At 39.5% G+C, this 18,459-nt stretch overlaps 1 protein-coding gene across 1 annotated transcript in view; it reads right to left on the minus strand.

Moving 5' to 3' along the window:
- Nucleotides 1–10,309: 10,309 nt before the first annotated feature.
- The window catches only part of LOC139725360 (alpha-mannosidase 2C1-like), a 31,405-nt gene continuing 23,255 nt past the window's right edge, over nucleotides 10,310–18,459 (minus strand). Inside the window, exons 22-26 of the mRNA XM_071636445.1 lie at nucleotides 16,287–16,396; nucleotides 15,314–15,393; nucleotides 14,202–14,359; nucleotides 13,760–13,863; nucleotides 10,310–10,433 (exon numbers count right to left, since the gene is read on the minus strand). Coding sequence (XP_071492546.1) covers nucleotides 10,310–10,433; nucleotides 13,760–13,863; nucleotides 14,202–14,359; nucleotides 15,314–15,393; nucleotides 16,287–16,396 — 576 coding nt within the window. The remainder of the gene's footprint in view (nucleotides 10,434–13,759; nucleotides 13,864–14,201; nucleotides 14,360–15,313; nucleotides 15,394–16,286; nucleotides 16,397–18,459) is intronic.

Consider the following 18,459-nt stretch of genomic DNA (forward strand, 5'->3'; position numbering starts at 1 on the left):
AGTTCAAACATGGTCCATGCCTCAATTGGCAGGCATTCTACCCCTATTCAGACTGTGTAGACCATGATTCAAACAATGCCCCCATTGCAATCCCATGAGAGAAAAATAACAGATGGGAGTATAAGAATCTAAATAATGAAGAGGAAGTATGTACTGTACAAAAACCTCAATAAAGGAAAACTGAATATTTCTGTGGTTTCATGTTGGCAGGACTCCAATGATAGACCTTTAAATGGTTTTTGTAATCAAAGCTCCTCCAAGTCCAAGGTGATTGGAGAAATGGGGGGGGGGGGGGGGATGCAATTTGGACCCATAACATAGCATTTCGAAGAGCGATGTCCTGCAAGGCATTTAAACCATTATGGGTATACATGGACAGGCAACTCCCATTACAGCAATGTCCTTGGGTCTGGCAGTTTACTTTTATTATATTGGAATTTTGTTATATTAAAGCGAAGGGAATTCTGCACTGTAAATGGGAATGATCATCATTCTGGGATGCAAGTTTTTACTTTACTTTAATTGTAACAAATTTTGTTACAAGTATGTTCATTATAATGGGAATGTACTGTATAACAAAATTTCATTTCAACAAAGTAAAAATTTAGGTTCCAAAATATTCACTACGTACTACTTTGTTTTGCTATAGTGAATTTCAACATAATGAAAGAAATTTGCTTGTCCGGAGGACTTTGTTGCAAGGGGAGTCGCCTGTATCTGTAATCATTGCAATGAGAGCAGCCTGTTAAATTATTGAGTGAAAAAAGATATGGTGCATTTCCTCCAATCACTGCTTTATGAGGCACATTTCATTGTTACCCCAGGCAGTCCTTTATGTCATCTACACTTAAATTTTCTTAACTATTGTCACAAAGCATGAAGATGGCTCTCAGGGTACCTTGTATTTTTCTTCAGTTAATTGTGACTAAATGAGACTCTGGAGAATTGCAATTGTTAAAGTTTATTGTCTTATTTTTTTGAGATGCAATGCTTGATCATTTTATAAACTTCGCAGGACATGAGTAAATTATTTATACACTGTACAAGTATCACATCTTCATCTTGTCTTTAAATTGATTCTTTTAGAGAAATGATATGCATACACTGTATTGTTTACTTCATTGTATGTCTAAGGCACAATGCACGGACATATGAAAGACCCAATATGAATATCAAGCAAGTTTGCTTTACAATACACACAAACATTTTGCCACCCGTGACCTTGGCTTCTCTGCATTCTATATTGATGGCCTTGTATTTAGAATATCACAAAATGCTGCTCTTATTGGCACTAAATACGGGTATACCTATTTCATTTGTCTTTGACTAGTGGAATACCAGGTACACTTGTACTTTGTTTTCCATCAAATGCCATCAGCCACTGTATAATGTTAATATTGGATGTATCTATGGCATGTGACCTATATAAGAGTGGTGGTCACTCAATGCATTGGTCTGTTTAGCCACAAGAGATACTGCAGCTGATCAGGTAAACAAAGATATCACTCGTGGTTATTCTTGACCAACAGAGTCACTACTTATATGGCAAATACACATACCACCACTATTTGATGAAAATCCAGAAGGCATAAGGTACATCAATGGTTGTAGGATCATAATCATACCTTAGAACATCTTCTCACCATCTACACTCGAGAACAGGGCTTGAATTGTTGACTTCACATATAATTTGCACACAATATATCCAATATACAGTAAACCTCGCATGAGTCGAAGCTCTCGGGACTGACAAAAATGCGTCGACTTAAGTGAACTTCGACTCTCGCGAGAGTCGATTTTTTTTCGACTCACAGTTATGTACATGTATTACAGTACATTTGCATTCATGTGTGTGTGTGTGTGTGTGTGCATGCATGTTTGTGTTTGCATTCAAAATTGTCTGTTCTTGAAGATAATGTTCTTATTTTGTTCTAAATTGAACATGGAATTTGTAGCAATACTAGTAGTTAAACGTAGTTCTGAGAATATCTGCGCTAATGTGGCAATGTGCATGTGCTATGTCTATGGTGCAGCATAGGTAGCCATCTGTGTCAACCTACCCTGAGAAAAACACTCTCCCAGGCCCATCCCACCTCCATTGAACAAAACTATACAACCAGCCGGGGCACGCACAAACAAGCTCCGCCCACTTGGCCTGTCACTAAAATATCAAAGCAGCGATTGGTTGACCAAGGAGTTCTTGCTTGACATGGATAAAGTATGGATGTGCTGTGTGTATGAATAAAGTACAGTGTATGGATCGATGTGCTGTGTGTATACATGTATACCGGTACATGTGTATGTATTCGACATGCGTGCGGAGCGGTACGGTGAGTGTGCATGCTTTACCTGCAGCAGGTCAGGGACGGGGTTCTGCGACATGCCGATTTTTTTTTCTCCTCTAAATGTAATGAGAATTGCAAGACAAATCTTCTTCGGCTCAAGTGATGTAAACTACGTGTATTTTGTACAAAAGGGACTGAATGTTTTACTTCGACACAGCCGAAATTCGACTCTCGTACTTCGGCTTATCCAAATATTTCTTAGAGAAAATACATAGGGAAAAATCGGGACTTTTGATTTTGCTTCGAGTTAAGTGATTTTCGACTCACTCGACGTCGACTTATCCGAGGTTTACTGTATACTTGTTTGGTTCAGTTTTCAATTTACAGTCATGAAACGGCTGCCATTGTGTTTCTTCTAAGATAACTACAATATTGAAACCAACACACTGTCTATTGGATCTTTGGAGAGAGCAATGACACAAACTACCACAACCATTTAATTTTAATAAACTACACACGGGTGATCCAGCAATGCGCTCACATTCGTTCCAGCCAACAGGAGTAACTCCTGTGAGCTCCACAGTTTCCCTTTTCCGGATTGTTCTCATTTGGTGGATATGTACTTCCCTTGCAAAATGTTTTGTTTTCTTTGGTCAACTGGAACTCTGGGGATTGTTTTGATGCATTTTATCAGGCTTCAAGCTATACTTTGATAAAATACACTTAAAAGACCAGCACGACCAGTCTATACGTGCAACACTTGGGTCAGAGGACTGTGCTACAGAATTAGGGTCACTTCCGTTCGGCAATATAGTTTGGCGACAAAACAGAATAGTACAGTTGTTTGCACCATTATGGGTAAGGAACAGCCTGACCCACGCGGCTCTGTTGCGTCTCCAGATTTGGGGAAGAAGATGAAGAAAATTCTGAGGAAAATACCCCGTATGGTCTCCAAAGCCCCTTCTGATGATTGTGCTTCAAGTTCCGAGAACATTGATTGGTGCTTAGACAAGCTTAAAAACCTCCTAGCCGAAGTGGTTATACATCTTCCCCATTGGTACAATCGGACCACTAGCTGTGCAGCAGTGGTGCATACAGTCGCATCTACATCTGCAGCTGAGGAGCCGTTAGCAGCCATGTACCCCCCTTGGGAATGGTGAGGCAATAGACGATGAAATTGCAAAATTATTGGTCAACTAGGTGTACTTTATTGGCAGTAAACTTGAAGACAAAGCCATCAAAGAAACGGTTGGCAAGTACCCTCTACCGAGCAATTGGCCCCACCCTCAACACACCAAAAGTGAATACTCCCATTTTGGAACACTTGCAGTCCGTCAGGCGTAATCGAGATCTCAAATTGCAGAGAGTGAAGAAATGTCTGACTCGTGGTATTGGGGCTCTCCTTCCCCCTCTCGATGCGCAAGATATCTCTTGAGTATCAACAAGACACAGTTGCCCTCCTGAGTAATGCACACTTCGAACTGTATTGCATGCAGAAGGAGCTGATCAAACCGGACATCAACTGGGAATATGTGCACCTCTGTAAACCGACTACACCTGTAACGCAACTGTTGTTTGATGACGATCTCACTAAACAAATGAAAAATCTCAAAGAACATACAGCCTCAGCCAGGATTATGACGACCCAACAACCCCAGACCCAAAATCGCATTGTCAGGCGAGTCTAAGACAAGCTCGACGTTGGCGCAAAACCAGTTTCTGATATGAAATTTAAAAAAAAATCAGGAACGTCTAGACCATCTGGTGAAGTCATGTCTCGCCTCGACAAGCTGGAGCAAATGTTCACCAAATGGATGGAGTCTCAGCTTGTCCCCGGGAGAGCAAACTACAGTGCTGTAGTGAATTAAGATATATACAGGGCACACGTACGTGCCCGTACATTAATTGTCTTAATGACGCGGACCAGCAGGCCCGAGGTGTCGTGGCCCGGAGACAGAGCGGGAGAAGACAGAGAGGAACCAGGACCCGGAAGCGACCACATACCTTCTATATACACGACCATATCTACTACCAGTATACAGTGACCGGGACACAGCGGGCACCTTTCCACTGGCTTGCAGAACTCTTTGTGAGTGACATTAGACTTTGGTCATTACAATAGTGCCTATAGTGGGGAGGTTACCACAGAGCTCGACTCTTGATCTGCTCCTTCGGGGGGGGGGGGGGGGGGGGGGGGGAATCCAGTACATTGTAGATGATGAAATCGAAAGGAACTATAATTACATGATGGGACAGAAACTAGATGAGAAAGCCATGAGTGACACAGCAGACAAATATCCATGCCCCCGAAATTGTGGTACGAGTGTGGAAGTACCCAAAGTGAACTCCACGATTTGGGAAGACATCTCTACGTCTAGTCTGGGTGCCAAAGGTAGAACCTTGTTTTACCGTCCACCCAATGTTTTTTGATGGTTTTACCCTATTTCGGGGGTGCTGAATCCAAATCTGCATGATGCAACTCTTGCATCCTTGAGGGTTTTGAGATATTCAAGATGGTCGCCAAAATGGCCGCCCAAACCGAAAATTCCCGTATATTTCCTTCTATATGGTGAGAAATTGAAAACAATTGATGGTTTTTTACACTATTTCGAGGGTGCTGAATCCAAATCTTGATGATGCAACTCTTGCATCCTACAGGATTTTGAGATATTCAAGATGGCCGCCAAGATGGCCGCCCAAACCGGAAATTCCCATGTATTTCCTTCTAATGGTGAGAAATTGGAAACAAAAATGATGGTTGTAAGCTATTTCGAGGGTGCTGAATCCGAATCTGGCTGATGTGACTCTTGCATCCTTGAAGATTTTGAGATATTCAAGGTGGCCGCCAAAATGACTGCCCAAATAGGAAATTCCTATGTATTTCCTTCCCAATGGTTAGTAATTAAAAACAATTGATAGTTCGAAGCTATTTCGACGATGCTGAATCCGAATCAGGATGATGCAACTCTTGCATCGTTAAGGGTTCTGAGATATTCAAAATGGCCGCCAAAATGGCCGCCAAAACCGGAAATTCCCCTGTATTTCCTTCTAAATGGTTAGAAATTGAAAAACTATTGATGGTTTTACCCTAGTTCGAGGGTGCTGGATCAGAATCTTGATAAAACTCTTGTCTCCTTAAGGGTTCTGGGATAATAAAGATGACACCAAAGTGACCACAAAAAATGGAAACTCCCATGTAGACCGCCTTTACTTCTAAATGGTGTAAAATTGAAAACAAATTTATGGTTTTTACCCTATTTTGAGTTTGCTGAATTTGAAGATGCAGGATACAGTTATTGCATCCTTAATGGTTTGAGATGATAAAGATGGCCGCCAAAATGGCCCCGAATGACCGTGTAGGCCCCCTAATTCGTTCTAAATGGTGTAAAATTGAAAACAATTTGTGGTTTTACCCTATTTTGAGGGTGCTGAATCCGAACCTGGCTGATGCAACTCTTGTGTTTTGGGGGGTTCTGAGAATTCCAAGATGACCGCCAAAATAAACTATCAATATTGAAAATTTTGAGACCCTATTCAGCACCCTCGACATTTTGTTGTTGCCATTTTTGCATTAGGGTTTTGAGATGTCCAAGATGACCGCCAAAATAATTGGCAGAAACTGAAATTCTAATGTTAATATTTTTTTCTAGATAGTGAAAATTTGAAAATAAATTGATGGTCTCACCCTATTTCGAGGGTGCTGAAGTTTTTGAGATATTTACAAATGTCCTGTATAAACGGAAATTCCTTGGTATTTTCTGATGAATTGTGAAATATTGTGCTATAACGTGAAGCGAGGGATTAAAAGCAATAATCCGTATTCTTGAATTCAACTCGGTAGAGCAAATTTGTCAAATCAGCCAACAATTAATGGCATCCAAAATGACTGTCACAATGGTATTGTAATATACTGAGATATTCCGATATGTCTTAAACGGAACTTTATCACGTAATGGAAAGAAAAAATGATCTTGACATCATACTGAAATTCATAAACACAAAATAAGACTGAAAGATTTCTTTATGCACAATTGTTATAAAGTAATGCCTGTGGTAGCCAATGAGGGCTCCGCAGACTGATGTGAAGTTAGTCCTTTTAGAGTAATATTATTTTATGGCCTGTTGGTATTTTTTGTTGAAATTTGTCTTGTATTCTTATGAGTCTCGCCGCGTACTCTTATGAAACTTGTGGCATATTCTGATTACGTCACTAGAAATGGTTGCATCCATGAACACTCTAGTAGATATCAATATAAGGGTAATTTCAAAAGCACTCTGGATGATTATGATATTCGTAAGTACTGGACTATCAACTATTACCTTACATGTCGTCGTTCGTTTGTTTGTTTGTTTTTTACTGCGCGTCACCTGTGATTTTTCCATCCCTCGTGTGTATATATGACATCGTCGCTTGGGCGACAAGACCCTGTATCTGAAATTTTAGTGAAAATGACTTTTTTGAATAAACAGTCAGATAATCAGTTAATGATGTCCTGTCCAAAACCTTAGCTGTCTTACCCCAAAAATGAAGCTACCATGGCATGTCAAAGGAAAGGTTCTCTCATTTGTATTAGTGCTTTGGCTTCCATGTTTGTTTGCTTTTTTTTTCTCTCCTGAACAATTGACATTTTGTAGATACGAGGTTTGTTGCCCCATATATATGTGTATGTATATATATAAACATATACATTTACATATATACATGTATATATATATATATATATATATATATATATATATATATATAATATTACATCATATTGAAATGTAATTTAGTGTAATCTTTCAAATACTCAATTACATCTGTAGTCTTGCAAGATTCATTCCTGGCACAGTGCTGCTGTATCTTACAAACTCCAAGATATCCGGTCAAGCTGGTTTCACTGTACAGCAAGTTCAAACTGGGATGTACAATATGCGTTCGTTTATCAGCAGAGTATGGTTGGGTTTAGATTATGCCATTGACGCAAACCTGAAATAGGGTAAAACCATTAATTGTTGCCAATTTCTCACCATTCTGGAATATCTTGAATATCTCCAAACTCTCAATGCTGCAAGATTGGCATCGTCCAGATTCGCATTCAGCACAGTGATCGAAATAGGGTAGAATCATCAATAAAATTGTTCTCAATTGCGAAACATTAAAATAAAAATACGTGGAAATTTCCGGTTTTGGTGGCCATTTTGAAAACGGAATAGGATATAACCATCTGGGGGTGTTTCATCAACGTTTGTCAGCGCTGACAATTTCAACAAAATCCTTGGTTTTGATTGGCTGAGATACTCTGGTCACTGACTGTTATCATGGTTATTGTCAGCGCTAACAAACGTTGATGAAACACCCCCCTGTTGTTCTCAATTTTGAACCATTGAGAATGAAATACGTGATAATTTCCGGTTTTGGCAGCCATTTTGGCGGCCATCTTGGATATCTCAAAATCCTCAAGGATGCAGGAGTTGCATCATCCAGATTCCGATTCAGCACCCTCCAAACAGGGTAAAACCATCAATTGTGTTCAATTTCTCACCATTTAAAAGGAAATACATGTTAATTTCCAGTTTTGGCGGCCATTTTGTTGGCCATCTTGAATATCTCAAAATCCTCAAGGATGCAAGACCTGCATCATCCAGATTTGAATTCAGCAACCTCGAAATAGGGTAAAACCATCATTGTTTTCAATTTCTCATCATTGAGAATGAAATACGTGAGAATTTCCGGTTTTGGGGGCCATATTTTGGCGGCCATCTTGAATATCTCAAAATCCTCAAGGATGCAAGACTTGCATCATCAAGATTTGGATTCAGCACCCTCGAAATAGGATAAAAACCATCTATTGTTTTTAATTTCTCACCATTTAGAAGGAAATACATGGGGATTTCCGGTTTGGGCGGCCATTTTGGCGGCCATCTTGAATATCTCAAAACCCTCAAGGATGCAAGAGTTGCATCATCCAGATTCGGATTCAGCACCCTCGATATAGGGTAAAACCATCAAAAAACATTGGGTGGACGGTAAAACAAGGTTAGGTCCAAAAAGTGGCTTTGGCACCCAGACTAGTCAGTACGCTCCCGCGATTTGAGACTGCAGTCCATTTAGAAATCCCTTGTAAAGGGAATTAGTGCCTTGCTCAGACACAGACGTGTCAGAAGTCCACCAGGATGCACTGGCATTCCTTTGTGACGATGAGATCCAAACACACCCAGTCGCTCTATCACCCCTACAAGAGACCAGCTGTTTTTTGCCCATTCCACGAGAGCAGCAACTACGTCCACTGCTAGGAGACACGATATTCCTCTCGCTACCATCCTTCATCAAGCTGGATGGCAAGGGGAAGGACATTTTCAAAACTTTTACCTAAAACCACTGGAAGAGTAAGCTTCATTTCCACAAGCCATTCTCAACTCAACATTCTCAATGCTATGAGAATAGACAAGATGACATTCAAAGGCAACTCCATTATTTTCTACATTGATGATCTGTTAAAGCATCACAGACCTGGTAATACAGGTCAAGTTGTTAGTTTAAGAGCATATCCTCCAGACAGAACTGTTTGTATCGTACGATACCTTCGTGAGTACTTGAGAAGGACTCAAGTCATTCGAAAGGACCAAAAGTATCTTCTAATCAGTTTCTGTAAACTGTACCACAGAGTTTCTACCCAGAGTTTGTCTCGTTGGATAAAGACAGTGATGATAGGTGCTGGGATAGACATGAGTGTGTTCTCAGCACACTCCACAAGGGTAGCCTCTACTGTGGCTGCCAAGAGGAAAGATCTGCCTGTACGTGAGATTTTGGCATAGGCAGGCTGGAGTAACGAGAAGACTTTTCAAACGTATTAAGCGAAACCCCTTAAGAATGAGGAGAAAAGGGGATTCAGCAAAGCAGTGTTATCTTGAGAGTTAAAAGTCACATCCCACTGTGGAAAGTAAGTTGTTGTTTTTTTGTTTTTTTTTTTTTTGTTTTTTTTTTTTTTCATTAGGTACAGCCAAAACATGTGACTACAGGCTTCAAAGTCTCTTATTGGTACTCATTTATGCATCAAAGTCTCTTTCAAGACTTAGGAAATAAAATACAATTCAAATTTCAAAGAGATATGTTCTCATTCAAATTTTCTGGTAATTATAAATGAACATAAGCTACACTGGACACATCAACCCACGGAAGAAACAGAAGAATATTTCAAGTTTGCAGGGCTACACACATAGTGAAGCAGAGATGTCTAAATATATTACACACATACGCATATGGCTATGAATGCCTCCACAAAGACCAATACATGTGCTCTGAAAATGTTTATTGCCAATGTCAAAAATATATATGTATATAACTTGTTTTAGAACTTGCAGCTTGTGTATCCAATTCATACAAACAAAAACAAAAATGTCTTTGCTGTTAACCATGACCTTGTTAGCTGCTAGGTGGGTCTTTCTGCTGCACAATTACACCCAAGCAAATGCACAACTGCCTGAGTTACTTCATCAACAGCAAAGACCCAGTTGTTAAAACATGTTTTCTCTCTATACTACAGTCAACCTTGCTGAAGTCAACCTCGCAGAAGTCAAATAATCACCTATGTCGAAGGTCATTTCAAGTCCTCTTCTCTCTATACATTATTCCATTGATTTTAATCCCTCATAAATCGGATTTTCTCTACGTTGAAGCTACATTCTTAATTCCAAATAGATTTGAGGTTGGCAAGATTGACTGCAGTATATTACCAATAAACTGCTATGCCACTGGGGGAATGTATTACCTTGATAGTCAAAGTGAAGCCTACCAACCGTATCTCATTCTCCTACCACATCATGTTCTGTACTCAGTGGCTTGATTCTGACCAATAAATTGCACACTAAAGCACTTATTTTAGTCATCTCATTTAGGAAAGTACAGATTAACAGCACCGGTAAGTAGCTAAAAGGGACCACTGTCCTCGAGTTACACTCTTCATATATATAGAGGAAAATTAAGCAACAGGCAGAATGAGCGGTTCATGATATTACAGGATTTAAAACCTGGAAACAGTTCAGTTGGCCTGTGGTGTAACGCGAATGCTCACAATCTGGAATGGACAGAGTCTGAACTGAACGGTGGAATCGTTGATCGTGACGAGATCCTGGGGTTCACATTCTTCCTCAAGGATGTCACATCTGGTACGGAAGAAGAAGAAAGGAGGAAGTGTAGAACAAGGAAAAATATATTCAAAGAACGTTTTGCCTTGTTTTGCCAACTGATAACACCCTTTTGTTTACTTCCTTACGCAATTAGCACAAAATGTCTGGAAACATAACATACAGTCAACTTCGGATACCTCGACGTCGGATAAGCCGAATATCACTTACCTCGGGGGCAAAATGAAAGTCCCGATTGTTCCTATGGAGTTTCCGTGCATTAAAATTCGCGTAGCTCAAAAAAAATAACTCGAAGTTCGGTTACCTCGAAGGGAAATCTACTGTCCCGATCTTAATTAACTGATTGTTTTTCCCAGCATGTAGCTCGAATCGAAATTGCAAACATCACTCAGCATCTCAGATTAAGCGCGCGTGGACAGTGAAGACATGTCACAAATCTTTTCACACTCGACTATCTGAGACCAGAACAATCGCGCGCCCGAAGAAATACCCGGTACATTAGCTGACAAGAAAAATCCCCAACACCTACCTACTACGTACACGGTATGCACATAGTACCCGTGCCAATGGAGTGCTTACGATAGTACTACGCTCTGCCCGATCATCTTCTTTTCTTTAACCACTGTGATCTAATTCTTGATCGTGATAGTCATACCGTGCGCGTAGATTTCTTAACCGTCGTGGCGCACCTGCTTAGGTGTTGACAGTTATATCTTTGGCATTAATCACGGTCCATTGTCCAAACATTAATCTCCTGCGTAGTGCCTTTTTAAATTTTTTTTTTTGCCTTACACGAAGTTTGTTTCATTTATTCTTCCCCGAGAACGCAAGCACTGATTTTTTTTCAGCAATGCGATTATGAAAATAGTGTGGTATATGATCTGGAAGTGTAGGCCAAGCGTAATAAAGAATAGAATAGACAGGGCTCCACACTAACTTTTATCGGGCCATGAATATCATTGATTTTTATTTTTTGGTGGTGGAAAGTAAAATCTGGTGACACAAAAAAAAAAATCAAGAAAAACATTAGAAAAACTAAATCGGTCCTACTTAACATAGAAAAATTAATATTAAGCATTATTGAAGTGATACAGATGCCCATGTCTAAAACAAATGAATAGAAAATTCAATCATCTTATTCTATGTTTTAAGATTTAGCAAATAGGCATATAGATTATTATAAAAGTTGATGCCTATATATTTAGGAGGTCAAAAATTATGTTTGAAATGAGAAAGTGGGAGCATTTGCTGACATTTGTTAGCATCCAACATTTGTTTTAGCATTGTAAAGATCCGAAAGTTACCGTTATTCATTTCTTATTGTAAAAGCAATCATCCAACATTTATTAGTCGGTTAGCACCTTACGGAGCCGAATATTACCGTCAATCATTTTTAAATGTAAAAGCAAACAACTGACATTCATTTTAGCATCTTACGGAGCTGCATGCTATCCTTATCCATTTCCAAACGTGAAAGCAAACATCCGCAATTTGTTTCAGCATCTAACTGAGCGGATTAATACCGTTAATCATTTCCGAATGTAAAAGCAACAATCTGTTATTTATTTTTGCATCGTACGAAGCAGAATATTACCGTTATTCATTTCAAACATCCGACATTTATTTTATCATCGTACGGAGCCGAATGTTACTGCTGTCCACTTCCGACAGTAAAATGAATCATCTGACAATTATTTTATCATTGTACGGAGCCGAATGTTACTGTTTTTCATTTTTGGACGTCAAGGCAGACATCAGACATTTATTTTACCATCAAACGTAGCTGAATGTTACTGTTATTCATTTCGAAATGTAATAGCAAATATCCAATATTTTTTTAGCATCGTATGGGGCAGAATGTTACTGCTATTCACTTCCAAACATGCCAAACGTAAAAGCAATCATTCGACATATATTTTAGCATCTTCCGGAGCTGAATGTTATTGCCATTTACTTTCGAACGTAAAAGCAAACATCCGGCATTTATTTTATCATCGTACGGAGTTGAATATTATTGTTATTCATTTCAGAACATCAAAGCAACATTCAACATTTACTTTAGCATCTTCCGGAACTAAATGTAATTGCAATCTACTTTCGAACGTAAAAGCAAACATCCAGCATTTATCTTATCATTGTAAGGAGTTGAATATTATTGTTGCTCATTTCCGAACGTCAAAGCAAACATCAAACATTAATTTTACCATTGAACGCTGCTGAATGTTACTGTTATTCATTTCGAAATTCAGAAGCAAACATCAGACAGTTATTTTAGCATCGTATGGAGCAGAATATTACTGCTATTCACTTCCGAACATAAAAGCCATCATCGGACATTTATTTTAGCATCTTCCGGTGCTGAATGTTATTGCTATTTCATTTCGAAAGTATACGGAAACATCTGACACTTATTTAACCATCGTATGGAGTTGAATATTGTTTTTCATTTCCGAATGTCAAAGCAAATATTCGACATTCATTTCAGCGTCTTCCGCAGCTGAATGTTATCCTTATTCATTTCCGAATGCAAAATCAAATATCTGACATTAGTTTTAGCACCATACGGAGCTGAGTCTTATCGTTTTGCATTTCCAAAAGTATGAGCAAACATCTGACATTTATTTTAGCATCTTACAGAGCCGATTATTACCGCTATTCATTTTCAAAAGTAAAGGCAAACATCTCACTTTTTTGGTGGCGCGATCGGGCCACCAAAATCTTTATTTCTGACATTTTTATTTCAATTCCGATTTTCATTCAATTCATTCATATAAAAGTCGATTCAATTCCAATTGACAAGCATGCAAACAATCAGTAGGCACTATAACAGATACCATGTTGAACATCGATAAACGTTGGATAAGTCGAAGAAAATTTGACGTACGCGTACCTCGAATTTCGCGTACGTCGAACCATTTTCTCCAGTTCTGACGAATTTGAGGAATCCGAAGTTGACTGTACAATGTTATACCTTGTTGAAACACACAGGATTTATCTCATGAAATATTTACTCCATTATGTTTCCTTGTTTATTTTGTTTATACTGATTCCCATTATTTATCAACACATCTGTTCTTATCTCAATAAATTCATCAATCCAGTTGTCTGCAAACTCACTTTGTACTCATATGTTTGTTTTCCTTCAAAGGGAGGGGTTTTTGTGAGGTAACAAGACCAAATGTTTGTAGCATTATAAGATGAATGCCATATGACTCAATAAACTTTCTTTCAATACAGACCCAGTGGAATATTGATGAGAGATACCCATCCAGTGACAGCGACTGTAAACTGCAATCACTGCACTAAATTCCAAACCCCTTGATGACATGAATGCCCCATCTCACCTCCTGAAACTCGACACAGGCCTGGCCACTGAAAGCTGTGCTGTCGCCTCGCCACCGTAGGCCTCGTAGCACCGCACAATCACAGCCCCACTCCCATCCTCTGCCTGAAAGTACGGAAAGCAGAGAAAAACTTCATTATCATCTTCATCTCCTTCTCTTCCTCCTCCTCCTCCATTGCCTTCCGTTGTCATGGTAACAGTGTATTATAGGTCCCAAACCAGCAATAGCCTTGCTGACTGAAATTCTTCTCCAGTTTGAGAGCGATTCAGAAGAAATTTGGCTACATGTGGTGATTGTGACATAGAGTTGTGCAAGACACTATCCATAATTTCAAGAGAAGCGGAATTTACATTGCCATAGTAACGTTACATAAGTTACTGAGGTCATGTATGTTACAGAGCTGTTGTTGTGCAATTCTTTATTCACTGGACATTCTCTGTACCTTTTTCACAGCTTCAATGATGACCGACGATGGATGAATACTGAAGGCTCTTGTGTACTTTGGGTGACCTCTGTCAAGAGGAGTGGGTACTTCCACTGGAGTCAGGGGATTGTTGAATTCATAGGCAGCTTGAATCACACCAGCATCCTGAAAGGTTCCTACACTCACCATCAACATACCACGAAACAAAGAGGGGAGGGGATGGAAAGGGTAATCACCGGAGGGAAGGATGAATTCATGTTATAAAAATCACTGTTTAAAATAGTCACAATAATTAGAAGCTCTCAGAGGCATATATATGTCAATTATATCTCAAGGTTTTTGAGATCCTTATTGCAGTCATGAAATTATTCAACTCTGTATTGTATTTTGACTCATTCATTAGAACAAGTACGAAATAAGTATAAATAGCCCCGCTCCAAAAAACTAACGTGTCTCAATAGATTAAACAGTGTAATGAAAGGAAGAACACGTCTGTGTAACAAGTGCACACCTTATTCAATGTCATATTTTGTGATCTGCCACAATTCTAGCTGTTAATACTGCCCTTATCCATATCCTAACTACCAGGTAAAAAAGCGGGATAACGTAATACGCAAAGCACCATTGCAGAGCCCTGTCACAAATACATTTTGGGATAGCTCAGTAGCATTGTCACTTCCAGTTGTCTAGCTTGTGTGTTTGTCCACATACAATGCAATGCACTCAATGCGTGCATTTCGTTCTTACTACTCTTTTCTTCTGTTTGAATTTGGCTTGAAAAGAGTTTACAGGTTTTCCATTTGTCAATGACTTATTTGCCACCATTAAAGTCACGGGGCATCACTTTGATGCTGCAATATGCTGGTCATACGACAATAGGCAAAGAACTCTTCAAAAATGCCTCGGATGAAAGACATGACCTCTGCTGGTTGGTTGGTTGGCAAGCTCTACTGTGAAACATGTTTCTTACCCACACTCATTCTGGTCACATGCAAATGCTGGTCTGGCCAGTGAGATGCAGCCCAGACCAGATCCAATTTTGCTTCCGAGCTATCCCACAATGCACCTGAAACAGGGCTGGCCAGGAGGCATTTGCGTATTGGCAGTACCTCGAATTGCCCTCCTCTCACCTGTGTGTGGCATGATGGCATAGGAGAAACTGTGGTCTCCCATATCGGCCTGATCGTCTGGGCTCTTCGGTGAGCGAAGACTGGGAATTCAGAAGGGGATTAAATGCAAAAGGGGAATTATCGGCTCATTCCTAAAAATGCACAAAGGGGACTAGTATCAGCTCATTCATAACATGCTTTATATGGATATTTCTAGCATCCTGGGAGTCTTACTATCTGCTTGTAGTAAACTGGAACGTTTCTCTTAACAACCTTTTAACAATCATTTGTGCTTTTTCTCTGTGTTGTAATTTATCTTATCTTTGTCACGCTGAATCAAATGTGTTTTTTGTGTTATCCCATGTAAGCATGTCTGAAATGCCGAATAAAATGATAATAATAATGATGATGATGATAAGATGATGATGATAATGATAATAATAATAATAATAATAATAATAATGATAACCTATAAATGTTAAATTCCCCCCCCCCACACACAAACACAAACACAAAAAACAAACACAAATATTTCAACTAGGTAACTAGTCACCTTGCATATTATGCTGATATGTTTTATCTAATGAATGAATCAATTCAATGACATAGAATGTAAGAGATATTTGCAATGCCTCTACACCAAATGAATTTGCAACTTAAGTACGAACCAATTATTTTCGGAGTACTAAAATAAAGACAAGCTACCTGGTAAACACTCTAATGGAAAATCAGGACCGTCAAATTCACTACATTAAAAGCAGAACCTCGATGTGAGCAAGCTCATTTTAACCTGTTGAAGATTAGTCCCGAGTATACTCGGGCAAGTGTCTATGGGAAATGCTTGTTGTAGCAAAATCAGCCCGTCCTCAATGGGTTAAAGGGGTTTCCCTGTACACATATACTTTGTCTCATACACTGTCTTTCATCCTAGTGATGAATTGAGATTCCCCTGGCAAGGAATAGTCAAGCAAACCCGTCAGAGTTTCATACTCACAGTGAAAGTCGCATGGTGCTCCCATGGACTGAGTGTCCGTACTTGCAGTTGTTCAGTATGGCCACTCCCCAGTTGTGCTGTGAGAGGTCCATCCACTTGTGTCCAACCACCTGTGGCAGTGGACAATTCAATTCAATTCCATTCAATTCACATCTATTGCGGATAAAAAATGAGGGAAAATACTACAAGATTTCTTTTGGGTAACACCTATAAGAGGCGAACGCTTGTCAGGTAAGGTGCACCCTATTGCAATTGTACATGATAAACATAAATAATAATATACAACATAAATGCCACTAAAATAGATACTAATACTAGTTTTGACACTAGTTTTGACACGAATACTAGTTTTGACAATGGGTCAAAACTCCTCAGTTCACCGCAAACAGAAGAATTTCACTCTGTGATAGTGGCCATCTACGATCTTCATGCTACAGTTAATAGAATATCCACAGCTGCACAAAGTATTGGGGACCTACTGCATAACCACAGTTGCCATGGCAGTTGCTAGGCAACAACCAACCAGCTGTGATCAGTTTAGTCTTCACTTGCAGGAAGTGGAAACCTCTTGACAGAATGAGCATCCTGTATCACTTTCTCAAAGAACTTTGTAGCTCACCCTCATCTATCAACCTCTTAGCATTGAAAAGCTTGCTGGAAGAGTAATGATCTGCTTGATTTTTTTTTTTAATTCTTTTTTGCTTCCTTATCTTGTCCACTTCAACAAGGAAAAGTAGAAATTACGCGGTGCGTAATATATGTCCCCGCCGGAAGTAGCATTTAGTAGCAAAATGTACAATATAGGTAAAAAGATGAAGGTCAAAGGTCAAAGAAGTCAAAGGTCAAAATTCTATGTAGAAGTTTTGAAGCCCTCACCTAGTGCCATCACATAAAGCAAACGGAATCGAAATCGGGTTAGAAATGGCGAAGGAGTAGCATTTTGTAGCCAATGTACAATATAGGTAAAAAAATCAAGGTCAAAGGTCAAAGAAGTCAAAGGTCAAAATTCTGTGTAGAAGTTTTGAAGCCCTCACCTAGTGCCATCACTTAAAGCAAACGAAATTGAAATCGGGTTACAAATGGCGAAGGAGTAGCATTTTGTAGCAAAATGTACAATATAGGTCAAAAATCAAGGTCAAAGGTCAAAGAAGTCAAAGGTCAAAATTCTGTGTAGAAGTTTTGAAGCCCTCACCTAGTGCCATCATATAAAGCAAACGGAATCAAAATCAGGTTAGAAATGGCGAAGGAGTAGCATTTTGAAGCAAAATGTACAATATAGGTCAAAGGTCAAGGTCAAAGGTCACAATTGAAATTCTGTATAGAAGTTTCAAAGCTCCCATGTAGTGCTATCATATAAAGCAAACAGAATCAAAATCGGGTTAGAAATGGCGAAGGAGTAGCATTTTGAACATTTTGATCACACACGGACGCACACACGGACGGACACACGGACGGACACACGGACACACGGACACACGGACACACGGACGGACACACACACGTACGGAGCCCGTTTCATAGTCCCCTGCTCGAACTCGTTCGGCGGGGACAAAAATTCGACCCTGGTACTGGAAACAGGACAAATTAGGTGCGTTCTCTTTGAGATGTATGAAAGCAATACAAATTTGGTGGGATGAGGACCACATCACAGCTTGTCATGTCTTGCACGGCACTGAGTCATGAAAAATATATGGATGACTATGCTTTAACCCTTCATGTAGCCGGGCACTTAACCCGTTGAGGACGGTTTGATTTTGCTACAACACACATTTCCCATAGACACCTGCCCGAGTATACTCGGGACTCGTCCTCAACGGTTAACTTGCCAAGCTTTTCCATCTCCATTCAGTTAATCCCTCCATACTTAGCCCGTTCCTTATGGGAACCTGGTATACCGGGTTCCCATGGGAGCAACCGACATACGGGAACCTATGAAGACAAGAGTGCCTGCTTTCCTGACCTACATTCATGTTTCTTTCTGTTGTAATGTCCAGAAAAATGGGTATGATATTAAAAGAGAAGAGTTTATTTTATCACCATATGTTCTCTTTCTGTTGGAAAAATGCATATATCACAGTATCATTTACCTTTTTTTCTGATTTAGTTTGCGCTTGTTCTGCTATAAAACTTGTATGAACATATACAGAGCGATCAAAGCTGAGCTCAGTAGATT

Source organism: Diadema antillarum, unplaced genomic scaffold, assembly GCF_040938485.1.
Source record: "Diadema antillarum isolate AM-2024a unplaced genomic scaffold, OU_Dant_1.0 seq00000035_RagTag, whole genome shotgun sequence".
Taxonomy (NCBI): domain Eukaryota; kingdom Metazoa; phylum Echinodermata; class Echinoidea; order Diadematoida; family Diadematidae; genus Diadema; species Diadema antillarum.